We start from the raw sequence: 27,268 nt of genomic DNA on the forward strand, positions 1-27,268 counted from the left end.
TTATGGTCTAATACATTTTATATTTTATGACTATTTGTATTCTGCAGTCTTTTATATTATTGGTTGAATTTGATTAAACTAAATATTAAGGGTATAAAAGATAACCGCTGAATTCGAATGAATCTGGCTAAATTGATGAATTTGGCTAAATTTTATGGTGATTTTTAGCTGAATCTCGCTGAATAACTGAATATGTAAATGGTAACAACTGAATCTAGCTGATTTTTAAAATAACTTATTAAATATATTTTTGAAAATACTAATTAAATTCTTTTTTTTTGTCAACAAGATTAATTAAACCAACTAATAAAAATATTAAATCCTAAATTTGATATATTGAAATTTTTTTATCAAACATAAGATAAAAACATGATTTAACGATAACGTTTGCAACTTATAAAAATAAGGATAGATTTTTGAAAATTTTTATTAACGTTTGCAATTTCTGCAATTTGTTTTGTCTACAAAACTAATCAAAGTTTTTTTTTAATCATAATTACAACACAAACTATCAAAAAACTTACGAAGAATGTAAATATTTCTTAAACAACATAAAATATGAAAAGCTTAAGAATCTTACAACTTCAAAATACATTATTCTTAAATATATATGGAAAATCTAAAATATAACAGTCACATGATTCATTAACATTTTGTTTTGGTAAAAACATAAGCAGTGACTCGTAAGAATACAGAAGAAAAGAGAAGAAAAAAGCTAGAGGAAAATAGAAGAAAAGAAAAAGCAAAATGTAGAAAAATTATTTCTACCATATATTTGCAGTGGGAGGTTTTAACTCTTTTATGTTGTTTTTGGGATGAATTGGGAAGAAAAGTAATTCTTCCAATTTTTACTTGATTGTTAACTTTTAGAAGAAAATAGAAGAATTAGAATTCTTCTCTTTATTTTTCTTCTATAATATACTAACACTCAGACGCATAGATTACTTGCCTTCTCAAAGAGATAAAGACAATCTCGTTCAAAACCCAAATCAAAAAGAAAAGCTGACGGTGGTGGGACCACTTTCCCTAATCCTTCTCTTGAAACAGTTTTCCTCAACAATTCCTCCAACATTCAACTAATATAACCATTTTCTTTTTCTCAAAAATTTCTCAATAATTCCTCAAAAATATATTGGGTCTGACTGGTATAAAAGTTAGAATAATTTAGTAGAAGGAGAAGAAAAGTTAAGAAGAAAAGAAAAGTTAATTTAGAAGAAATGTTTCTTCTCACATATTAAAGAGAAGAGAATTTCTCTGTTTTCTTTTACTTTTTGTAGTTTTCAGCAGAATTTTTTTTTATTCTCATTTCTTCTTTACTGGTAAAAATTCAGTAGAATCTAGAAGAAAAAATTTTCTTCACCTTTCTTTCTTCTATTAATACCAACAAGTCAGACCCATAATCATTTAGAGCCTAAATGGTAGTTGTTAAAAACAAAAACAAATTTCTTAAAGTGTATGCTTTTAGCTAAATCATCATATATTTTGAAATAGAGGAAATAATATTTTGTTGGAAAAAGTGACAACCCTGATCTTGTATCCCAACTACCCAAACAACAACATAATTTGACAGAGCAAGTTGAGGCGGGTTTTAAGCGGAGATTCTTCTAACATAACACCCAGAAGATGTGACATTACATAGCGAAAACATATAAACAAGCTAATGATTTTAGAAATACTAGAAATCTAAGTTCATCGCACGTTTATTATAGTTTACTGTGTGATTGGTTGGACCTTTATCCACATTCTACTGCCATTAATTCAAAAACTTTAAGTTGAACCAATCAAGAGTTACGCTTGAAACCTTTTTTTCATGGACATCAAACTTCATTCAATCACTTTTAACAAAACATTGATTATTTTACCTTTTTTAGTTGCACATCGCTATATTTTACTTAGCTTTGAACAAAATATAAAAAATTTGGCGGAAAAAAAAAACAAAACAAAAAATAAAAACTTCTATTAACTTTAGCTTACTACTTTGATTTTGTACAGACTAGATTAAATTTTTTTGAAGTAAAATTAAATTTAACAAAAAATAATTAAAATTTTATTATAACTAGAAACTATATTTAGGAATTAAATATAGATTTTTTAGTTAAAGAAAAGAGTCTTTTATATATTTATTTTTCTTTCATACACTAATTTGCATTTCTATATTTTAAATTTAATGTACCAATTATTATCGATTGTTAATCTAGTAAAATTAAATTATCAATCACTAAACATTATACTAAAATGTTCATCATTATTGTTATTACTAAATATAAAAAAGATGGTTTCAAAATTTCGCCTAAAATATGATTGCACAATTTTTTGTATATGCTGTATGTGTTTCAAACCACAATCTACATGATTCGGCGAGAGAGAAACCGTACACCACGGTGAACATCCAACATCAGCAACGCGTTTAATCAAGCAAATTGACGCCAAAGTCCGCAATCGTCTCTCAATGATATCAAACTAGAGATATGGCAAACTCGTAGACGCTTTACAAGATTGGTTTGCAAAGAGACGCTTCTAGGGGTCCAAATTCTTTAGAATCTACCTATACTCTCTTGCACATTCTGTCTTTGGTTGATTCTTTCTTTAGCACATCAGACACTTGTAGCCGTTAGGCCTTGGCACAAGACAAGTATTTGCAAATTTTCAAGTATTTGTGACTCGCCTTGGCCCGTTCAAGTAATTAAATTTTGGACTTGATACTTGCCTTGTCCGAAGCAATTACTTGTTCTAGCAAGTACTCGTCTAAAATCTGATTACTTGCAAGTAACTTGTTTTGCGCCTTGTTACTTGCAAAATAATTTGATCCGGCTTGTTACTTGTAAGAGACTTGATACTTGAACTAAAATACTTGAACATAAAAACAATCTCATACAATAAAAATCTCAAAACATTCAAAGTTCTAATTTTTTTTTTATCTTTTTAATTTTGGTTTTGTAAGTTATAAATTATAAATATATAAATTCAAATAAGTTATTAAAGTTTTTTCTATATTAAAACGAGTATAAGTCAAACAAGCCGGGTAATGATTTTTTTTAAAAGATTTGATACTTTGTTTGGACTTGCAAGTAATAAAATTTTGATATTTGTTATCCGACTTGCCAACGACAAGTATTTGTTTTTTCAAGGTGAATATGAAGTAAGTAACGAGTATTTATGTCCACCCAGCCGTAGACGATCGGTCAATTGCTTATCTACATATACATTTTTATAGTACATTTTTGCTTTAATTCTTTTGGATCCGGGTTTGACCCGGTTTTAGTCTATTCGGATCTTGGATAAGCAATTTTAGGGATGTTGTCTTAATTTCAAACTGATAAATGAAGTCATGTTGTCTTTAATTCATCTACATATTCTTATACTATTTCCATATTAATCATCTCCGGATACTTAGCATTTACCATTCGCAGAATTCAGTTTGTTATTATTACCTAAACTAATTGCCACATTAATCGTAACTTAATAACTTTATTCTCTAATTGATTTCGAATATATTCACAATCTAAACTAATTAATATCACATATCTTATCTCATCTATTGTTCCTTTAAATTCTACTATACAATCTTTTAAACAATTCAAAGAAAGAGTGGTTGGATTAAAATCCAAACTAAAAAAAAACAAAATCACAAAAATCATTTTAAATCTTTTCATATTAACTTTACATAAAACACTAACATTTCTTTTTAACAGATCAATTAGCAATAATCACGTTGATCTTAATTCATTAATTATTTGCCTAAACAACAAACCGAATTTTATACAACTGTTATAAAAATTTTAGGAAAAATTAATCACTTACTATAAATACATTTTAAAAACGTTTAATGCTCAAATCTTTAGTTAAGATTTTGGAAAGAATAATAATTTGAAAATCAATTTCTACTCAGTTTAGCAAATAATTTATTTTTATTCATTGACATAAATATAGATTACTTAAAATAGATCGTAACAATATTTAATTTGATTTGTTTATTTAATTTCACCCATATAATTCTTAATTTAATTTGTTTATTTTTTCTTGCAGGAAAGTAGAAGTTTATAGCAATCCTCTTTTGATTTGATCTCATTTTTACTACTTAAGCAAGGATCAACAATAGGAATGTTTTAAAAACAAAATATATATGTAATTTGATCACATTTATATAATAATTTTATGAATTTACTTAGAAAAAGTTTAACTTTATTAAACGTTTTAAATATGTATAATATTAAAACTTTTATGAAGCTTCAAATATTATAAATATTTGAATTTTATAAGAATTTATAAAAAGTTTAAATATTATAAATATTTATAAAAGATATTAATACAGGACAGTATACTACGGGTGAAATCCTAAATATAACAATCAAAATACAATTATGAAGTTGGGTCGATATTAAAACTTTTATGAAGTTTCAACTATTATAAATATTTGAACTTTATACGAATTTATAAGAAGTTTAAATATTATAAATATTTATAAAAAATATTAATACGAGACGGTATACTACGGGTGAAATCCTAAATATAACAATCAAAATATAATTATGAAGTTTGGGTTGATATTAAAACTTTTATGAAGTTTCAAGTATTATAAATATTTGAACTTTATAATAAAATGACAAAATGACGTTTAATTTCACGGGACAGAGTTATATGATGAGACGGGTTTTGGTCGATATTAATATGAGATGATATACTACGGGTAAAATCCTAGAATTAACAATCTAAATACAATTATACAATCTTAAACACTAAACAAAACAAGACAAACAATATTAATAAAATAAATACAATTTAAAATTTCTAATTATTAGTTATAAAATATTGTCCCAAGGTGTACTATACAGTAGCATATATTTATAGATCATCTTAAAAAAAATATTCAATTTTTTTATTTAATAAAAATATAGACCCGCGGTGTACCGCGGATTAACATCTAGTTGAGTAATAAAATCTCTGACCCAAAATTTCAAAAACAAAAATAAACGGACCACTTTTTTTTTTTGGTTTACATCAAACCGGACCATTGGTGGAACCTGGTTTAGTGGCTTTAACCGTTGAAATTTCCTTCGTAATCGACTCAAATCATCAGGCAACGGTGACCTCCGCGTCGAAATTCAGCAAAATCCCATCTCCGGTTAGGGCAAAAGCTACTCGATTTGGGACCAAAATTTCACGGAAAATGTCTTTAGGGCAAAAGAGTTCGACGGATCCTGGTGCGATGCTCACTTCTCTTTTGAACAAGCGAGAGAAGCTTCGTCAAGAGTTACGAAGCATCGAGAAACAGGTTAGGGCACAAATGGTCTAGATTCGATTCAATTGTGAAATTCGAACTTAAAATTCGTCGATTTCATTGAGAAATTACTGTTTGGTGTCGCTTAGGTTTATGAATTGGAGACAAGCTATCTTCAAGAATCGAGTCATATAGGAAATGCTTTGAAAGGTTTTGAAGGGTTTTTGTCTTCCTCCAAGAGTACTGCTAGGTCTCTCATTCTCTTCTTCTCTTGATTTTGTAGAAAAACATTTGACTTTGGATTCTATTTGCAGCTTCATACACTTTAGAGAATGTGGTAACTTCTCAGTTTTTAGCTTGTTTGTTGTTTGGAACGAGAATTTGAGTTTGATTTGAAGTTATGAAACCTTTGTTGCAGTGCTAAGAGGTTGAGGAAGTTTCAGCCTGAAGACAGAGTCTTCTCATTGTCTTCAGTTACATCACCTGCTGTATGTTTTCGACAATCTTTATCGTATGCAAAGATGGTTTTTTCTTTCTTTCTGTATTCTTGTGTTGTTTGGTAATAGAAACCCTGCCAAAAGAACAAATGATGCTCTTTATAGTGTGTAGTTTTGGTTGAGGATACAGTTTCTTAAGATATGGTCGATTACTGGATGGCTAACATCTCTAGCAGATTCAAACAAGGGTAAAAGCTGAACCTATGATGTGAAAGAGCTCAAGTTCTGTGAAATGTGTATGTGTCTTGTTTAGTGACTGTCTTTTTATTAGTTTAGTTTACTATCTGCCATAATTAGCGAAAAAGGTGTTTGTTTTCAAGTGGATGCTTACACTTTAGCGCAGTTTTTAGACTTGTTTGTTGATCTTCCCTGATATGTATTCAGGCTGAAGAACTTGGTGTTGGAAGAGAAGGTAAACCGTGCAGCAAACAACTACGCTGAATTCACTTTTGCAAATCGTGGATCAGTTTTTACATACTTTATCTCTGTATAATATAGATGGACGAGCTGAATTAGGGCCAGGGCGATCTAAGGGTGGTTTGTCGACACAGTTAGTTTCCCGACTTAGCTTACTTTACCTCATTTCGTACCTGACCTGTATGTGTCTGATACATGATTTTGGTTTGTTGACCAATGTGATAAAATTACAGGGGAAAGCCAAAGAAAGGGAGAGGACAATCAATAGCAAGAGAGGCAAAGAGAAGCAGACCATCAACAGAACCAGATTATGAAGATGAAGATGATCCGGATATGAATATGTATGGGCATGGTTCACTCATCTAAGGCATTTTCTGTTTTGGTGCCAGAAACTGTAAGAAACAAATCAGATTGTAACCATTTTTTTTTTTTTGCATCCTACAACAGAATTGAACCGATCGAAGTAAATCTAGGAACTAATGTGCCAGCTTTTATATCATCCATTATTATGAATTTGCATTGAGGGTTTAATCAAATATTTTAAGTTATGTCTAGAAAAAGTGAAAAACTATATGATCATATGAGTTTATAGTCCCTTTTTAATTACATGATGTGAGAGTGGAATTAGTTGGCATGTATCATCATGATTCATTATTTGTGATGGAAGCTTAAATTAGAATTTGTTCTTCTGGGTCCAACTTAGTTGTACTTTGCCTTTTGTTCATTCTTTGCATATTACTTTTCTAATATGTAATAAAAAAAAAATTAGCCAAACAAATATAAAAATTTTTGTATTGAAGTGAAATTATCTATGAAATAGAATGTTTATACATTTACAAAAAACAAGAATGATTTTTCTCCCATATGTATTCACATTACATCGGAAAAACAAAATGAAGAAAAAAGTTTGTTAACACTTTTGAAAGTACCCCCATTTTTTAACAAAGAAGAAAGAATGAGAAAACAAAGTTCTTTAGAAAATTTAATCAAGAGAAATCAGAAGAAGAACATGGAACACACTCATGAGTGATCGGTCAATCAAGCACTTCGTTTTAACCTTTCTTGGAATTCAAGAAACGACCTCTCCTTCTCCATCTTCATACTTTCTCTAAACTTGTAGATGAACTCGTCGGCTCTCTCGTTAACCTGCAAATGCGGCGATGCAGCCACCACTCTCCTCCAAGCATCTTCCATCGAATCAGCAATCTCCGGCATCCCTTCTTCTTCTTCTTGTTTCTCCTCTTTTCGCCTAACAACGTTTTCTTTGCTCTCACTCGTCCCCTCGCCACGTGATTGGCTTTGGTATTGATAGATTTGAGAGTAACAATCATCATCGTATCCATATTGACGACGCTTTGGTTTCGTGAGAGATCGAGAGAAAAAATTGAGAAACTGCCGAGAACTTTGGTTCCGGCTGTAGTAGTATTTGTCCGTGTAGCTATTGTTTTGGAGGTACCTTGTTCTAAAAGGAACGATGAGACGGCGAGAAATGAACCTGAGAACACGAGCTGTTGATTCTCTGACCGATGAAGCGATCTCCATGTCTCTGAATTTGGATTTCACCATGTTTGTGAAGTTTTTCCATGCCCTCTTCGCTGGATTTTGCTTCTTCTTTTGCCGCAAAGAAGCCATTCAGAGACTTAACTTTTTTTTTTTTTTTTGAAAAATAGGTTGGCCAAATGTGTATTATTGTCAAGAAATGCTTTATATTTTGCTAGGAGCCTTTCATTTTTCGATTAAAATATTAAAACACCATTGCTTTTGGGTAAAAAGTAGGGAACAAAAAGTGGGTTCTCTTAGCTTACTCTGGATGGCAAAAACTCAGATTCTGGCTTAAAAAAGGGCATATTGTTTTTTCACATCTTCAGGTCTAAAAGCGTTTTTATGAGGAAGTTTAATATTTTCATGCACTCTGAAATAAATTTATATATCTTAAGAATTTATCTTTTACTAAATTTCTTCACAATCTCTTTAAAGATGTATGAATCTGAGTTGTTTTGAAGTTCTGTAAAGAAACATTGAAAATGTTAGTTATGCTCCATGAAGCTAAAGACCATGTGAGATCCGACCAAGAGAAGGCCCATAATTTTTATTGGATAAAGACTAATGAACTTAATTATTGGATTGGGACTTTTGAGCTAATAATAGTATTAATTTAACCAACAACCAATCAATCAATCAATCAATCATAGGGATTTATCTACACATTCCAAAATAAATACTATAATTAACCATAGCTTTATATTCCTCATCGTACCAACCAATTTGTTTTAAAGACATGTCTTCGACATTATCTGCTTAGTTCTTCCTTGCATAGTCAGAAAATTCAGATATGTCCATTAAAACAAGATAATCGCCTTTCATTACAAGAGTCCACATATGCTTGAAAGGCTCTTTCGGCGTTGGTTAGAAATACGCACGATCTGATGTGTTAGAACCAGTGTTTTCACGCGCGACCCGCACCGCCCGGTCTTACCGGTTAACCCAAGACCCGGATATTTTTCCGGTTTGGGTTTAGTGCTAATATCCGCCATTTTAGACTCTATTTAGTCATTTTTAGAAAACTTTTTAAGATTTTAGACTCATTTGTTGTTTTAGATTTTAATGAAACTTCAATGCCGTCTAAGTAATGAATAGAATCGTGAGAAAAATAACCGAGATTAGTTTTTTTTTTTAATTTGCGATGTTTTATTAGTTTATTTCTGTCATTAGCGATCTCATACTATTATAATATTTGTTACGGTTTTAGACTTTTAAGCTAGATTTAAAATTTTAATTTGAATCACTTTATTATTATTGTTAGACTTCATATTTTGTAATATATTAAGAATATTTTTATTTTTATATTTATAAAAACTAAATAATCTCTATAAATATTAAATATATTAAATAAAATTTTAATCAATTGACCCGTGGTCGAACCCGGTTGACCCAGTGACCCGATGACCTAGAAGGTAGTCTGGTTCACTGTCCGGATCGAGTTTAAAAACACTGGTTAGAACTATAGATTTTCTAAAATTCTTTGTCTTTTATTTTCCCAGTTGTAAATAATATTTTTTTAGTTAATAAATATGAAATTTTAACAAAAATAAACTTTAGAAACATCATTTTATGAGACTGAAAACTAATAATAATTCAAAACATCCAAGAGGCAATCTTTCATATTTTTAAAAGAATGTTACGAGAGAAAATGTAAACAAATTTCATTGAAATAAATTTTATATAATGTATAAAACTAAATTTTTAATGGAAAAACTATCAAATCTACCACATTTCCCCCAATTCTTTCCAAATCTACCACATTTTCAACTTCCTTTCCAATTCTATCACATTTGATATGGGAAGTTACTGTTTTGCCCTCCCTTTTCTCTCTTTCTCTTTATGTTTATTTTTTAATTTTTTTTGTTTTCTTTCTTTCTCTCTCACATTATTTTTTTGTTTCTCTCACTCATAGATATACATATATATCTATGAAGTTTTCTTCTTCTTTTTCTTCTCACATGTTTTTTTTCTCCTACAAAATCTAAATCTGGGTTTGAAAATAGTTTATCAATTATATAGTTTTGGTCCACGACGTTAAATCGGCTACACATTTAGATCTAGGTTTATTCTTATATGAACTTGTCCCCGATCTAATTCTATTACTCATTTGATCTGAACTTGTCCTCGATCTAATTCTGGTACTCATTTGATATTACTCATTCAAAATCTAAATCTGGGTTTGAAAATAGTTTAACAATTATATAGTTTTGGTCCACGACGTTAAATCGTTAAAAATATAATTAGATAAATTATGGGTTTGATATTACTTGTCCTCGATCTAATTCTGGTACTCATTCGATATGAACTTGTCCCCGATCTAATTCTATTACTCATTCCATATGAACTTGTCCCCGATATGATTATATTACTCATTCGATCTGAACTTGTCCATGATCTACTTTTATTACTCATTCGATATGAACTTCTCCTTGATCTAATTCTATTACTTATTCGATATGAACTTATCCCCGATCTAATTCTAATACTCATTCGATCTGAACTTGTCCCCGATCTAATTATATTACTTATTCCATATAAACTTGTCCCCGATATAATTATATTACTCATTCGATCTGAACTTGTCCCCGATCTAATTCTATTACTCAGTCCATATGAACTTGTCCCTGATCTACTTCTATTACTTATTCGATATGAATTTGTCCTTTGTCTAATTCTATTACTCATTCGATATGAACTTGTCCCCGATATAATTCTATTACTCATTCGATATGAACTTGTCGTGATCTAGTTCTATTATCCATTCGATCTAAACTTGTCTCCGAGCTTAATTTATTTTTATCTTCATATGTCCCCGAGTATTTGTTGGATCTTGCTGAAGACCTTGAAGGATCTAACCCTACTCTATTAATATATTATTTAATTACAATTATAAGAAATTGTAAACGTACATCATTTATTGCAGCTTGGTCTCTCTTCTCCAGCCAGTGCCAACTTGTCCCTTTATCTGACACAACCTTATGTCACCATCAAGGGCAATTTCGTCCGCTATTTCGCATGTGGCAAAGAAATGTGGTAGATTTGGAAAACTTTTTCAAAATGTGGTAGATTTATAATGCCACATCTCTAAAAGTGGTAGATTTGGAAAGATTCCCATTTTTAATTAGTATAGAATACGCGTAAGAGGCATATTTTTTCGTTTGACGTTTTTGTTTTTGTTTCCGTTTAGGGTTTACCGTACAAGTATATTAGATTACTAGATGGTATGATAAATCCATCTATAGTAAAAGGGAGGAGACTTTTAAAGTTCTATTTTCTCTTTGTCAAACTCAAAACAATCATTCGTAACTTGGAAGAGAATGATTTAACATTAAATGGACGGAACTATTTTGAAAGCTTATGGATATGTGTGTTTACTTGGCTTTTTCAATACATGATTATCTTTTAATTGGAGATATTTTTTAAGTATGTGATTATTTTTTGGGCAATTCTCACAAATAGCACAAAAATAAGTTTTTTCCAAATTATCACATCATTTCCAAAGTTCCAAAAATAAAACAGATTTAATATTAAAAAAATTCTTAACTTTTGGGGCGAATGAAACAAGAAAAAATATTATTTGGAAAGTTTTTATTTTTATTTAATCATTTCTTTTAAACAAAATATATTATAAAATATCTTTATTCATTGTCCATCATATTTAGGAATGTTAAAATCGGTCAACATTCAAGGGTCAATCAAACCAAACCCGATTCAAAAACATGGCCTAAACAAGTTCCTTTTATCGACAATCTATATATATATATTTTTGGAACACTTTTAGCAAATAAATCCTGGAGTTCCACCTTATTTATTATTTATTTTTATAAAATTTTAGTAAAAGATATTAACCAAAGAATATCTTGCCTAATTTGTTTCTAAAAATTTCTACACAATCTTTCCATATATCTTCAAAAAACATTTATAGCAAATATTTATATTAACATTTTGCATAGCAATAAAAATAATAATTTATAATTATCAAAATATTCACATAAAAAAACCATATACACATACAGGAAAAAAAAAACTATATCTATCATCATTTAAGCCGTTGTTTTATTTAAATAAAAAAAAACACAAAAACTTGAAATCATATACTTTATATGATAAATTTAAAATATATATTAGTAATATAAATTTAAAATCATTCAAACAACGGTATACCACGGGTGAGATCATAAAATTATTGATATTTTATAATAATAACAATTTATTTTATTGGATTTTATAACACTAATAATTTAGCTAACATGATAATATAGACGATTTTATATGAGATGAAGGGTTTGGGTCGATATTAATAAACGGTATATTGTTGGTGTCGGATCCCGCACCAGGGGTCCAGGATCAACCAAAGATTGCCACGTAGTCAGGGTAGCGGCCCATAAAGGATAAAGCCCGTTAGACCCACGAGTCAAAAGAACAATCGAAGTGGTTATCACCATAAGGAGAATTCGAAGTGACTGCACCTCGACACAAGTCCGGAGACGAGGTCATGGTTAAGTCGGCCCAAGGATATTGGGGTCAAAAGGCGAGGCCCATGAAGATCAGAATCAACTCAAATTCGAACGTTGAGCATTAAAACCAAAAGATCAAAACGGACACATTTATAAGAGAATAATTGTACTTAATTAGCCATTTAAATGTCGTTTTTCTATGTATAAATATAAAGGCCAATGGCCATGTAAGAGGGATCTCTCTCGAGCAAGAAATGCTATAGCAATTTTTGTAACAATTCATAAGCCTTTTTTACATTCTTATTTTTTGTCCCTCAAGAATAATCTTTCCTACTAATAAAAATACTTGAGTGTGTGAATCCGACATCCACATTTTGGCGCCGTCTGTGGGGATAGAGGATTCTTGAGTGGTCAGATTTTTCTTTATTACATTTCCGAGATAAGCAGCAATGTCCGGAGGAGACGCCGTTGAGTCATCATTGGCCGAGACCCTCAAAGCTATGCAGTAAACCATGTCGGACATATCACAAAAGTTCTCGGATGTGGAAAAGGCCGTCGATACGTTGCAAACATCCCAGGTATCTCTTAGTCAAAACGTCAGTACTATACAAACTCGTATTCGTTCTTTAAGTGCAGGAAACCCTGTGGGTATCCGAAGGAGGATATTCAATTCGCCAAGTTCCGTTGCGCAAAATGACACTGGCGGACAAACAACTCCTGGTGCTACTAATAATGTAGTTCAGCCATTGGATGGAGAGGCACAGCTCGAAGATGAAGCTCAACTTGCAGATCAATACGAGCAGGAAAACCTCGACCAGTTCGAGACTATGAGGAAGGTTAGCCAGGAACTAAAAGAAATGAAGTCAAAGTTCCATCAAGCTACAAGTTCGGAGCCAGACATCAATCGAGTCATTGAAGAAGCTAGGCGAACACCTTTCATCTCGCGAATTGCGAGTTTGAGAATCAAAGATTCCCGGAAACTCAAGTTGGACCCTTACAGCGGATTAGAGGATCCGAAGAGCTATCTCGCAGCTTTCCTGATAGCTGCCGGAAGAGTCGAATTAGATGAAGCCGATGAGGATGCAGGATACTGTAAGCTATTTTCGGAAAATCTATGTGGCCAAGCTCTAATGTGGTTCACCCAATTAGAGCCGGGTTCGATCAGCAATTTCGACGAGCTGTCAGCTGTATTCTTAAAGCAATATTCCATCCTTATGGATAAAAGTGTTTCGGATGCCGATCTTTGGAACCTATCACAAGGATCAAATGAATCACTTCGAGTTTTCATCACCAAGTTCAAAGGAGTGCTGTCAAAGCTCCCAAGAATCTCACAATAATCGGCTTTATCCGCCCTACGAAAGGGATTGCGACATGATTCAAGGTTTAAAGAAGATTTAATACTTCATAAACCAGACACAATTCATGATGCACTCTTCCGCGCAAACAAGTGGATGGAGGTAGAGGATGAAAAAGAAAATTTTGCCAAAAGAAATAAGCAAGAAAAGCCGGCAATCACCGTCCCTACCAAGAAGTTCGAACCCAGGGAGAATAAAGGACCAAAGAAATTTGGGTCGCAACCCTTCAACAGTACCGTCGGAAAGCAATTCCAGGGGAAAGGAAGATCAAACACTTGGGTCCGTGATGAAAGTTTATATTGCGATATTCATAAAGTAACCGGACATTTAACCAAGGATTGTAGCGTCCTTAAAAGGCACCTCGCAGAGCTTTGGGCCAGTGGAGATCTTTCCAAATTCGATATAAAAGATTTTGTGAAGGAATACCACGAAGCAAAGGAAAGTTCTAAAGATCAAAATTCCAAAAGACCAAGGTTAACCAACGAGGAAGAACCAAGGAATTCTAAGGGTAAGATCAATGTCATTCTAGGAGGTTCCAAATTTTGTCGAAATTCGATAAGTTCCATCAAGAAACATAGACGAAATGTCCTACTCAAAGCAAGCTTGAGCGAAGAAGTCGATTTTCAAGATGCATCAATATCATTTAATGAAGAAGAAACGCGACACCTCGAAAGACCTCATGATGATGCTCTAGTCATTACCCTTGACGTTGCCAACTTCGAAGTATCAAGGATCTTTATAGATACAGGCAGTTCGGTCGACTTGATCTTTTTAAGTACTTTAGAAAGAATGGGAATTAGTCGGGCGGACATAGTAGGGCCTCCGTCTCCTTTAGTTGCATTCACAAGTGAGTCAGCCATGTCTCTCGGGATAATCAAGCTACCGGTCCTTGCCAAAAAGGTATCAAAGATCGTGGACTTCGTTGTCTTCGATAAGCCCGTAGCTTACAACATCATCCTCGGGACTCCCTGGATTTATCAAATGAAAGCAGTCCCTTCTACATATCATCAATGTATCAAATTTCCAACATCAAGAGGAGTGGAAACAATTCGGGGAGATCAAGAAGCTTCACGGACGTGTTATCTAGCTAGCCACCGTATGAAGATTCAATAGCAATTAACAAAGCCCGCAAAAGAGGAACTAAGAACAAAATTTCCTAGCGGGCAGAAAAAGATGATGTAGTAATCGAAGTGGTGTTGGAAGAAGACAAACCGGACCGGAAAATTCGAATTGGGGCAACTTTGACTGGCCAAATAAAAGAAGCTTTGATCGAACTTTTGAGAAAAAACATAACATCATTCGCATGGTCAGCGGCAGATATGCCTGGCATAGATCCAAGCATAATTTGCCATGAACTAAACGTGGATCCAAGCTTCAAGCCGGTGAAACAAAAAAGAAGAAAGCTCGGAGTGGAGCGAGCAAAAATAGTAAATGACGAAGTAGAAAAACTTTTGAAAATAGGGTCCATAAGAGAAGTGCAATACCCGGAGTGGGTAGCAAACACTGTCGTTGTCAAGAAGAAGAATGGGAAAGATAGGGTTTGCATCGACTTCACAGACCTCAATAAAGCATGTCCCAATGACAGTTTCCCGCACCCGCATATAGATCGACTTGTAGAATCCACCGCTGGGAATGAGATTTTAACATTCATGGTTGCCTTCTCGGGTTATAATCAAATAATGATGAACCCCGAAGACCAAGAAAAAACGTCATTTATCACTGATAGAGGTATCTATTGTTATAAGGTAATACCTTTCGGTTTGAAAAATGTAGGGGCAACTTATCAACGGTTGGTTAATAAAATGTTCCACCATCATCTCGGGAAAACAATGGAAGTCTACATAGATGATATGTTGGTTAAATTGTTAAAGAAAGAAGATCACGTTAAGCATTTAAAGGAATGTTTTGATATTCTCAATAAATATCAAATGAAGCTGAACCTGGCGAAGTGCACATTCGGAGTCCCATCCGGAGAGTTTCTTGGCTATATTGTGACAGAAAGAGGGATTGAAGTCAATCCAAATCAAATTAACGCCTTTCTAAACATGCCATCTCCAAGAAACTTCAAGGAAGTACAACGGTTGACTGGGCGAATTGCGGCTTTGAATCGTTTTATCTCGAGATCAACAGAAAAGTCGTTACCTTTCTACCAAATTCTAAAAGGAAACAAAGGATTCCTTTGGGATGAGAAGTGTGAAGAAGCTTTTGGGCAGCTTAAGGCATACTTAACCACTCCACCTGTACTGTCCAAACCAGAAGTGGATGAAAAACTTTATTTGTACGTGTCGGTTTCAAAACATGCGGTTAGTGGAGTCTTGGTTCGGGAAGACCGCGGGGAACAGAAGCCAATTTACTACGTAAGTAAGTCAATGACGGATCCGAAAACCAGATACACAATGATGGAAAAACTCGCACTCGTGGTGGTGACTTCGGCTCGGAAGCTGCGCCCATATTTTCAATCCCATCCGGTTGAAGTATTAACCAACCAACCACTCCGAACAATACTTCATAGTCCAAGTCAGTCCGGACGTTTGGCGAAATGGGCAGTAGAATTAAGCAAATACGATATAGAGTTCAAAAGCCGGATCAGTATGAAGGCTCAGGTTTTAGCAGACTTCTTGACCGAGCTACCAGTACCTGGAACGATAGAGCAACCGGAGAACCAAACTTGGAAATTACATGTAGATGGGTCTTCAACAAAGCAAGGATCCGGAGTGGGAATCAAGTTGGAGTCTCCAACATCAGAAATTCTAGAATAGTCATTCCGATTGTTATTCAATGCCTCCAACAATGAGGCAGAATACGAAGCTTTGATTGCCGGACTTCGATTGGCACAAGGAGTTGGAGCTAAGGAAATAGTGGCTTATTGTGATTCGCAATTAGTAGTTAACCAGTTTAATGGAGACTACGAAGCCAAAGACTCAAGAATGGAAGCGTACCTCGAAGTGGTGAAGGATCTATCTAAAAATTTATCGAAATTCGAATTAATCCGCATACCTCGGGGGGAGAATACAACTGCGGACGCACTTGCCGCATTGGCGTCAACATCAGATCCTGAGTTGAAAAGAGTTATTCCAGTGGAATGCATTTTGGAGCGAAGCATTCAAGACAACAAAGAAACCCTCGTCGTTACAAGGTCTCGAGCAGTGGCACGTGACCGTGGCGAACCAGAGATCAAACCGCCACCCTACAAATGGAGGAAGTCAAAGGGATCAAACACATCTAACAAGGAACCTGTTGTCTTAGCAGAAGATGTGATTCCAGAAACGATATTAGAAACCGAGCCGTTAATCGAGGAGGATGTTCTTGAACCAAACGAACACCCCGAGCCAGAGCCACGAGTATTTCACAAGGTTGACCAAATTCCGGCTAAAAACTGGGGGCCTGACTGGAGGGAGCCAATAAAGCACTACATCATGACACGCGAGCTCCCAAAGAATAAGTGGCAGGCCAGGAAAATGAAAATCGTTAGCGCGAAATTTTGTCTATCAAAAGATGCATTATATAGACGAGGTGTCAGTGACCCTTACCTATTATGCATTTTTGGGCCCGAAGTCGAAATCGTCATGAGCGAAGTACATGAAGGATTATGTGGGAGTCATTCATCATGAAGAGCTATGGCTTTTAAAGTTAAAAGAATGGGATACTATTGGCCCACTATGATCACGGATTGTGTTAAATTTGCCCAAAGATGTAAGCGCTGCCAACTCTATGCACCATTGATCCATCAACCTTCGGAGTTATTCTCTTCCATCTCCGCCCCGTACCCGTTTATGAGATGGTCAATTGACATCATTAGACCATTGCACAGATCAACTCGAGGTGTACAATACCTTTTGGTCTTGACGGACTACTTTTCGAAGTGGATTGAAGCTGAGGCATATGTTGGCATCAAGGATTCGGCGGTAAAGACTTTCATTTGGAAGAATATTATATGTCGACATGGAGTTCCGTATGAAATAGTTACCGATAACGGGCCACAATTCATTTCACAAGAGTTTGATGCCTTTTGTGCGGACTGGGGAATCAAAGTCAGTTACTCTATTCCACGATATCCACAAGGAAACGGTCAAGCTGAAGCCGCGAACAAGACGATATTGAGCAATCTCAAGAAACGTTTGAATCATCTAAAGGGAGAATGGTACGAAGAACTCCAACCCGTCCTTTGGGCCTATCGTACAACCCCTAGGCAACCTACCGGAGAAACTCCATTCTCTTTGGTTTATGGCATGGAGGCAGTAGTACCAGCTGAACTCAACATGCCCGGACTTCGCCGAACAGAAGCACCATTAAATGAGGAAGAAAATTCAGCAATGCTTAATGATTCACTAAATACCATAAATGAAAGGCGTGATCAAGCTTTAATTTGATTCGGATTCAGAATTACCAGCAGGCAGCAGCCCGATATTACAATTCCAAAGTTAAAAGTAGGCCGTTCTTCGTGGGAGATTATGTGTTAAGGCGCGTCTTTGACAACAAAAAAGAAGAAGGTGCCGGTAAACTCGGTATTAATTGGGAAGGACCTTACATTATCACCGAAGTGGTTCGGAACGGTGTTTATAGGTTGAAAGACTTAGAAGACAGTCCAGTCAAGCAACCTTGGAATGTGATCAACCTAAAGAAGTTTTATGTTTAAAGCTACATGCATTTTATATGTACATGAACTACAGTGTGGCTTGATCCCAAAATGGGTACGTAGGCAGCTCGGAAACGAGTTCAGCTATTAATAAAAATTTGTTTTATTTCTGTATTAAAGGGAAAGGTTCGACTGTGCGAACAAATGAAGCAAATAAAGGTTCGGCTATGCGAACATACAAGGGATTGAAAATAGAGCGTTTATTCAAAAAAAAAAAAAAGGATGGAATGTCCCTCATCGAACACCTCGGGTTATGGAGATCTTGTTGACGAGCAGAACACTTCAATTCCTTGACCAGCAAGGTCGAGGATTGGCATCATGTAGTCCGGAATTCGAGCGAAGTCAGAGATTCCGAGCTCGACCCATTCTCCAGGATGAGATTCAAGGACATGAAGATCTCTTGACACCGTAGTAAGCCTGCGTTGCATCCGGTTAATCTTCTTCCGGAGTCTCCTCTTTTCCAACGTAAACTTCCGATGTTGAAGCGCAAGTGCCTCTATGAACGTCATCGCTGTTCCTTGGTCTCTGATTGGGAGATCCCTGATCAAAGCACATGGAGCTCGGATCTGGGATCTTAAGAAGCCGCGAAGTGGAAGAGGCCGCCTATTTGGCTCATTTCGGGCATCTTCGTTTATCATTCCGATTCTGGAGAAGTCGGGCATAGATTCTGAACATCGAAGGTTGAACTCCATACCTGCTAAAATGAAAAAGAGTGGTAAGGAGAAAAGAGAAGTTGAGACTATAATTTATAGGAGTATCATATTCCTAGTAAGCTGCGGATTCTATCCTAATAATGGAATGATTTGCGGAGAGATTTATGCCCTTAAACCAATCCTGCATTGAAAGACGCATCTCCGATAATATTTGAAGAATAAGGAAAATTGCAAAAGTTTCCATAAATAAAAAGGGGGGCCGAAGCCCATTACGAGTTCAAAATAGGAGCAGAGTTAGGGAACATTTAAGGAAGAGGCTCAGGAACAGGCTCCTTCATTGCCGGTTTAACTTTCGAAGTGGACGCCTTGTTCTTGGCATCCACTTCGGGACAATCTCGAACGCGTTTTCGACAGGTGCTGGCCTCCTCCTCGTCTTCTTCTTCACTGTCAGATGGAACGGTATAGACCGGGGCATTCATGGGACCCAAGACTCCTTTAGCGCAGAGATACATCCGGAGCATCTTCGGGATCTCAGCGACAGAATTAAAGTTCCGTCATTCCCATTGAAAGGGATCACTTTCCAAAGCCCGTATCTTCCTCTCCACCCGAGCGATGCGAGCCTTGAGTGTTTGCCTTTTGAGGCCCAGCCGCTGCCTCTCTTCACACAAGCGACGGTGTTTGTCGGCAACCTAGCATAAAGATGAATGAATAAGATGAAACAAAAGTTTTTAATCAAAGACGACAGATATTAACCTTGTCAATAAAGTCGCAAGCCTCTTTCTTCTCCTTTGAAGGAAAGTGAAAGACGGCGTGAGGAAAAAGAACGCCGGCCGGTTCAAAGCCGTCGCCGGACAAGAAGAGTGGGCTGTCGGGATCAATGGGGGCTACTTTTTCGTTTTCCATTAATGTGGTGTTATGAAGTTTCTTGAGCAAAGATCAAAGGCAAACAAGCTCTTACTTATAATAGGGTTAGAGTTTGTCTTGGGAATGAAAATCCAATAATGGTGGCGTGCCCTAATGGTTTAAACCATTTTTGGAAAATCGAGAAAAGGCAGTTATTGCATTAAAGACGAGCCGTTTTTCCTACTTTTAAGAAATAAGAAGGGAAAGAGCAACCGTCGCATTAACTACAAAAGTTTCTAAGGCCCAAGCCCAATAAATTTATCGAGTTGACTAAACCCGAAGTGGGGAACTCGCTTTAAGCCGAGCTCAGTTCTCGCATTCTTAAGAGAAAGGCCTGATCAGCCTAAAAATCTCAAAAGCATAACCACAAGGCCACAAAGGGTTAAAAGCGGACTTTGCAAACCCGCACATAATTTTAACCAAACCCCCTTGGGGTCAAAACCTAGAAAGGTTTAAAAGCCTCCTCAGGCAAATATCTTGTTCAAAAGAAATAATAAAGCCTCCTTAGGCAAAAACAAGTTCGAAATTAAGTTTTAAAAATAAATGGGACAATTCCCAATTTAAAATGGACGCAGCCACTACGAAGTAACAGCCACCTCGGACTCTGGCTCGGCAGTCGAGGTTTCATTCGCTTCCTTGACTGGTGCTTGGTCAGATGGGGCTCCTGGTCCGTCCTCCACAGTACAACCATCCTCCGAGGTGACCTCCGCTGCCACAAGAACTTCAGGTGGGACGACATCTTCCGTCTCACTTAAGCCTGGGAAGGGCAGTCCCAGTCAATTTTAAAAAGATAAGGTAAGAAAAAGGAAGTAAGTGCCAGGAGCCAAGCGTTACCTGCCCAATCTAGACCCGATTCACTAATAGGAGGCGATTCAGTGAAGAATTCCTCGAAGTCCTGCGGGTTGAAGGTCGAAGTAGGAAGAGCTGCCAAGCGACTCCGCTTTTCAGAAAAATTAGCCGACAGTTCGGTCCTCTCTTGCTCCTCGGAGAAATCTGTATCATGGATTTGATCCCACAAGATCAGGTTGCTCTCGTGCTCCTTGATGTCTGATTCCAAATCTGACCTAGCTTTCTCGGTCTGCATGAAGCGGATGGCCCCTTGGATTAACTCCATCCCACGTCCCTTAACCTCCTTTCTGGCTTTCGATGCCGACCTCGCCAACTCGGAATCATGCAACTTGGCGATCGCCTGATACTTCGCGTGAAGCTCGGTAAGTTGGTTGTTCAGGGTATCGGCGGATGATTCAGACTCATGAAGTCTACCCTGAACACCAAAAAGTTCATCCTGGAGCTTGTAATTCCGGTCGGACTGGTCCTGCAGCTCCCCCTTTATCTTCGCAAGCTCGGATGATAGACCATCAACCTTGTCCTCCAAGTCATGCTTGGAGTCGGTAGAAGAACGGAGGTCAGCCTCGAGATTAGAAAACTTGCCCTTCCACGTGTCGATCTCCTTCTCCCGACCAATGACCAACCCTTCGTAATGTTCAATTATGTCATTGAGCTCGCCGTTCGCCTGATATTACACATACACCCGGAATGGCGAATCAGTTCGAAGAATGACAGTAAAGTCAGAAAAATGAAGCGGAACTAACCCGAGATGAATGATGAGCATGAAGTAGGTATCGTTCACGAATTGTAGAGCGCCACTTGGTATCGTTCACGAATTGTAGAGCGCCACTTGTTGAATTCCGGCAAGATCGCACCTGATCGGGTTTTGAAGCACCGAAAAACGTTACCCTCTTTCTCCATGGCTATGAAAGCAAAAGAGGAAAGGTCTGAGAAATTCAAAATAAGTACAAGACGAAAAGAAAAGAATACATGTATATCGTCATACCTGAGAGCAATTTGATATGAGGAACAAGAGCAGGCTTTGTTTTCGGAGAATCATCTCGAGACTCAGAACTATCCTTCTGAGAAGCTGCACCCAGGTTCGTCTTCTCACCACTACGTTGAGAAGAAGAAGACATATCAACAGGACGAGGAAGACCCATTAGTTCAGTAGGAGGGGACGATCGAGGAGAACGGTCAGTCCGGGCCCTTGACTTCTCTCTTCGCGGAGAAGAACCGCTGCGGGATGACCTGTCCCTCTTTTTGCGAATTAAATCCTTAAGCGGTTCGTTGCTAAAGTCATCTCGGGAAGAACGATGAGAGTCACGGTTAGGAGATTGGAGCCTCCGGGGAGGACGGTCATCGTGACGTTCACGTCGAGGTGTCAATCTGAAAACGGCGACGGATCTGGCTCCTTTGGTGCTACCGTCGTCAACCAATAAGGTTTTGCTATAATCTTTTTTGTCAATGGCGGTCGCAAGGAATGCCTTGTTCTCGTCACAAGCCTCAGCCTTCGGCTTGGAAATCATTTTTCGCTGGGCAGTGAGAGCCCGAGCTGACATTCCCTGGGTTGAGGGAGGAGGCGGAAGACGATGAAGTTGATTGGGAGGGCTCATCCTGAGTTTTCGATTGGCTTCTATGAACCGTTCGAGAGTGAAAGAGTTCCAAAGGTTTTCCCCTTCGAGGATTATTTTGAAGAAGCCAATGAATTCTTCAGTTGGTAAGGTCGGAGCGACGAAAGCTGCGAAGTGAAAATAACAAGTTTAATCAATAGGAATAATAAAATTGGAGGAATGTATGCGACCTAATTTCTACCAGGTTTTGCGGACCACTTCGATGGGAGTAAATCTGATAGACTTCCAATCGAAGCAGGGGTTTTCTTAATCAGGAACCAAGGGTGATGCCAATTTTCATCTTTGTTTGGAAGATGTGAAATGACATTCCTGTTAGCATTAGGGTATGCCGAGAAATACCCTGTCTTCTTCGATGAACTTCTCATGCTTAGAAGCTCATTCAGCTCGGGGACCCCTATAATGTATCCGGCTTCCGCCGCTACTGTTATAATTCCGAGTATGGTTCGGAGAAGATTGGGAGTTAATTGAGGAAGAGCGATCTCGAGAACCGCCAAGTACCGAACCAGGGCTTCGGGAAGCGGGAAGGTTAATCCGCAACCCTTGAAATAAATCTCGTACACACAGAAGTAACCATCGCGATGGTTCTCTGGAGATTCTGTGGGGGCAGCTATTTGTGCTTCCGCCATAATTTCCGGCGGAATCCGGCAAAGCTCTTTCAACCGCTCGAGGGATTGAAGAGTACAAGTGGATCTATAGTGCGGACCGGCAATATCATTAGGGCGAGTGCACTCGTCATTACTAGGGCGCCTATCGTTAAATGACGGAGATTCGGGTCTTTCAGAATCAGAAGTCATTGGGGAAAATGAAAGGTTCGACATCCGACGAAGAGAAATTTGGCGAAGGAAAAGAAGAGAGAAGTTTCGAATAAAGTGCAAATGTAAAAAGTAGAAAATGATGATGAAAAGAAGTTACCTTGCTAAATGGTGGAACCGCCTCGGAAGTTGTGTGGGAAGTGGGAAGGTTTTTCCCGTTTTAATAGTAATTTATTAATATACGGTCATAATGATGACAGATGTCACTCGGGTAAAAAATGGCTAGTACCGAAATTAAAGGAGTGATGAGATTTTTGGCAGGAAATCAGAAAGATTCTCGAGCGCAATCTTTGGTCATTTAAGCATTTAAAGTCCTCCGAATTGGAATGGCACTTCGAAGAACTTGGGGGGCTAATTGTTGGTGTCGGATCCCACACCAAAGGTCCAGGATCAACCAAAGATTGATCCACGAGTCAAAAGAACAATCGAAGTGGTTATCACCATAAGGAGAATTCGAAGTGACTGCACCTCGACACAAGTCCGGATACGAGGTCATGGTTAAGTCGGCCCAAGGATATTTGGGTCAAAAAGCGAGGCCCATGAAGATCAGAATCAACTCAAATTAGAACGTGAGAATTAAAACCAAAAGATCAAAACGGACACATTTAAGAGAGAATAATTGTACTTAATTAGCCATTTAAATGTCGTTTTTCTATGTATAAATATAAAGGCCAATGGCCATGTAAGAGGGATCTCTCTCGAGCAAGAAATACTATAGCAATTTTTGTAACAATTCATAAGCCTTTTTTACATTCTTATTTTTTGTCCCTCAAGAATAATCTTTCCTACTAATAAAAATACTTGAGTGTGTGAATCCGACATCCACATATATCACGGATGAAATCCTAAAATTAACAATCAAAATACAATTATACAATCTTAAACACAAAAAAAAAAACAATATTAACAAAACAAATACAACTTAAATTTCAAATTTTTAGTTATAAAAAAACCGACCCACGGTATACTGCGGAGTAAAATATTCAAAATTTTAAAATCCACCATACATAGTTACTTAAAAAAATGTATGTTTTCGTATCTATACTTCAAAAATTGAAACCTATACAATAGTAATCATACACTACATAATACATAGATAGATATCTACATTTAAAAATATAAATTATTATGATATATCTTCAGTTAATCTTTTAAAAAATAACATTACATTTTTTAAAAAATATAGCCCCGCGGTGTACTGCGGGTTAAATTCTAGTTATAAGATATAACAAGGTCAATATGCTTATATAGCCTATAATTACAATGGGACATTGTTTGGAAAGGTTTGGAAAAGGAGAGAAAGAATTGCATTATTTTTTTGATGATAGTGAAAAAGAATCACTGTTTTTTAGTTATAAAAGTGATACTGAAAGTAGAAATTTCTAGTGATTTAAAAAAAAATTAAAAGAGATATAAATTATTTTATTATTGATATTCACAAATCAATGCATTTTGAAAACTAGGCTATAAATGTGTGAATTATAATTTTAGATACTAAGTATTGTTTTCTTTTTAGCTTAAGTGATTTAACTAATTAGTATTTATGGGATTGTTGGAACTTGAAACCAATTTTCTTTTAATTTATGTATACATTAAATTTAGTTTTGTAATAAAAGAAGCTTCATATTATATATGAAAATATGGATGGCCAACATAGATTTTATTAGAAAACAAAAATAGATTTTATTTTGTCTTTAATTTTTTTTCGTTATCATGGACATTTTGGTCCACCTTTTTTGGTCCTCCATTTATCGTAGCAAGCACATTCTTCTTTGTGTCCATATGTTCCCGACGGTACACACAAACATTTGTTACAACATTTGTTACAGAAAAACAAACATGATTTCTTGTGAGATGTCACTGAACATCGAAATTCACATGCCATTGGACATTCTTCACAAAAATATAGAACAATATTAGTTAAATTACTTAAGTAATGATTTGATATATCTATCGATTATATAAACGAGAGAACAAGTAATTTTTTAACAATGTACCTTCTTTTCGAAGTGAGCCTTCTCTTTTCATCTGAATTGTTGGATAACGCACAAATTTAGAATCAAAAATGGATATTATAAAATTTATACATTTGTTTTTGTCAAAAAAAATATATTAAATGAATAGCTTGACAATCAAAAAATATATATGTGTATATGTGTGTGATATTCTTATTTGTAATATATATTTTTCAGAAATTGATATTTATTATAAATATATATATATATATATATATATACCTTATGGATTGCAGGTGCTTCAACTAGACTTTCTAGTCCCTCAGCCTGTAAAACAATATATAAATATAAGAACACTAAATTTCTACAAATTCATAAACCATATAAATAATAAAAAATATTCGAACTCTTACATTAGAAAATTGAGTAGCAAACAACAAAATGAATACAACTAAAAAAATGATGAGCTTCACCATTTTTTTTAAACTGCTAACTTCAACTTTTGATTTTTTTTTTTTAATGTATCTCACGGTCAACGTTAAATCTATTTATAATCAAATAACATTAGCATAATATAGAAGGTATTTAAATATTTATGAAATTGCCAATACAAATCATTTATTATATGTTAACATTATAACATTTATTATTCAAAGATGTATTTTCTTTTCTAAAATATTTTTAGTCATAAAATATGCATGTTTTTGTAATTTAGACATTTTCTTACTAACAACATGCATTATAAGAATTTAATTTAAGCTATTACAATGACAATATTAACAAAAAATTAATATAATACATATTTCGGTGTGTATTTAAAATATTTTAGCCACTAAAGAACAAAAAATGAGAAATAGCTGATATTTAAAGTATTTACTCTAAGACAAACAAAACTACTGATACTTAGATTATTAATTTGATATATATACAGTGAAATGTAGGTTAATAAATGAGTATCAAATCCCATGAGAACCAATAAACCAGACGAGTTAGTTTAGTAGTCAAATCTGAGGATCTACCGTGAGTTATAAAAAAAAAATGTACGGACCTTAGAAGTCATGGATTCGAAAATATATAAAAATGTACGGACCTTAGAAATCACAAGTTCTAAAATGATTCCCTCTTCAAAACTAGCAGGTAGATAGAATTTTTTTTCTCTCCTGATGTAACGGAGACGAGAGGAAATTGGAAAAAAAAAAAATAGTTCATGTTTTTTTTATCAGCAGTAAAATAGTTTGGGTTTTTTTTTGGGAATTTTCCCTTTCCATTTACGACTACAATGTTTTCTTATGTCAGCCCAAAAATACTTTTTCATGACAGCACTAAAAATTTAATTAATTTCAAAAACTTTGAAAAGATTATCAATGCGTAGTTTTGTCGCCAAATTCACCCATTAACTTGTTTATAATTTTCTTTACGTATCAAAAGCTGAGACTGAAAAGAACTATGCTTCTTCGAGCTGGTGTTTGGATGAGTTGTTGGAGATTATCAAGTGCAAGGAAGCTATGGGACAAATAGTGATGACTGTTTTTTACGGAGTAGATCCATCTGATGTGCGGAAACAGACAGGAGAATTCGGGAGGGCTTTCGATGAAACGTGTTCTCGAAGTACGAAAGAGAAGAGGCGTAGATGGAGTCAAGCTTTGAACCATGTGGGAAACATAGCTGGAGAACACTTCCAAAACTGGTTTGTTTGTTTTCTTTTAGTTAATTTGTGATTTTTTTTTTTTCATAAATTGTTATGTATATCAATTTCACACGATGATTTTTCTCACTTGTTAGGGACAATGAGTCAAAGATGATTGAAAAGATTTCTAGAGATATTTCAAACATATTAAATACTACAATCTCTAGAGATTTTGATGATATGGTTGGGCTTGAAGCACACTTGGAGGAAATGAAGTATTTGTTAGATTTAGATTATGAGGATGGAGCTATGATAGTTGGAATATGTGGTCATGCAGGCATTGGTAAGACTACCATTGCTAGAGCTTTACATAGTTTACTCTCCAGTAGTTTCCAGCTTAGTTGTTTTATGGAGAATCTTAGGGGAAGCTTTAATAGTGGTCTTGACGAGTATGGCTCGAAGCTAAGTTTACAAGAGCAGCTTCTTTCAAAGATTTTAAACCAAAATGGTATGAGAATATACCATTTAGGTGCGATACAAGAAAGGCTATGTGACCAAAAAGTGCTAATCATTCTTGATGATGTGAATGATCTAAAGCAAAATTAGAGGCTTTGGCTAATGAGACTAATTGGTTTGGTCCTGGAAGTAGGATCATTGTGACCACAGAAGATCAAGAGATTTTGGAGGAACATGGTATCAACAAAACTTACCATGTGGGTTTCCATCTATAGAAG

The 27,268-nt window shown here is 35.5% G+C and overlaps 5 protein-coding genes across 6 annotated transcripts in view; 2 read left to right on the forward strand and 3 right to left on the reverse strand.

The window, feature by feature from the left end:
- The first annotated feature begins 4,953 nt into the window (after nt 1-4,953).
- On the forward strand, nt 4,954-6,653 carry LOC9306389 (chromatin modification-related protein MEAF6). Of its 2 annotated transcripts, XM_002868239.2 has the most exons (6): nt 4,964-5,272; nt 5,368-5,468; nt 5,637-5,706; nt 6,100-6,127; nt 6,214-6,265; nt 6,366-6,653. In XM_002868239.2, the coding sequence occupies exons 1-6, from the start codon at nt 5,168-5,170 to the stop codon at nt 6,496-6,498; spliced, it is 489 nt and encodes a 162-aa protein (XP_002868285.1). In that variant the 5' UTR covers nt 4,964-5,167; the 3' UTR covers nt 6,499-6,653. The 2 variants fall into 2 exon arrangements, with proteins under 2 accessions (XP_020875643.1, XP_002868285.1); XM_021019984.1 differs by having other exon boundaries at nt 4,954-5,272; nt 6,214-6,653.
- Nucleotides 6,654-6,995: 342 nt separating this feature from the next.
- Nucleotides 6,996-8,218, reverse strand: LOC9304358. Its single transcript, XM_002870272.2, has one exon. It carries the CDS (start codon nt 7,762-7,764, stop codon nt 7,171-7,173), a length of 594 nt encoding a protein of 197 aa, XP_002870318.2. The 5' UTR covers nt 7,765-8,218; the 3' UTR covers nt 6,996-7,170.
- Nucleotides 8,219-20,534: 12,316 nt separating this feature from the next.
- On the reverse strand, nt 20,535-22,934 carry LOC110226496 (meiosis-specific protein ASY2-like; the record flags this gene model as incomplete). The annotated part of the gene is made up of 4 exons (XM_021018424.1): nt 22,322-22,934; nt 21,513-22,247; nt 21,326-21,453; nt 20,535-21,191 (listed from the first exon to the last, which is right to left on the reverse strand). Coding segments are annotated over exons 1-4 (2,133 nt in total), but the record flags the coding sequence as incomplete, so codon positions are not given.
- LOC110226807 (disease resistance protein RML1A) overlaps nt 22,875-27,268 on the forward strand; it is a 7,190-nt gene continuing 2,796 nt past the window's right edge. Inside the window, 4 exon segments of the mRNA XM_021019533.1 lie at nt 22,875-22,883; nt 26,350-26,594; nt 26,690-27,134; nt 27,137-27,251. Of these exon segments, the coding sequence (XP_020875192.1) occupies nt 26,413-26,594; nt 26,690-27,134; nt 27,137-27,251 (742 nt within the window). The 5' untranslated portion in view covers nt 22,875-22,883; nt 26,350-26,412.
- LOC9306390 (gibberellin-regulated protein 12) lies at nt 24,664-25,383 on the reverse strand. Its single transcript, XM_002870273.1, has 4 exons — nt 25,321-25,383; nt 25,190-25,234; nt 24,950-24,980; nt 24,664-24,845 (listed from the first exon to the last, which is right to left on the reverse strand). Exons 1-4 carry the CDS (start codon nt 25,381-25,383, stop codon nt 24,664-24,666), a joined length of 321 nt encoding a protein of 106 aa, XP_002870319.1.

This window comes from Arabidopsis lyrata (genome assembly GCF_000004255.2).
Source record: "Arabidopsis lyrata subsp. lyrata unplaced genomic scaffold ARALYscaffold_7, whole genome shotgun sequence".
Taxonomy (NCBI): domain Eukaryota; kingdom Viridiplantae; phylum Streptophyta; class Magnoliopsida; order Brassicales; family Brassicaceae; genus Arabidopsis; species Arabidopsis lyrata.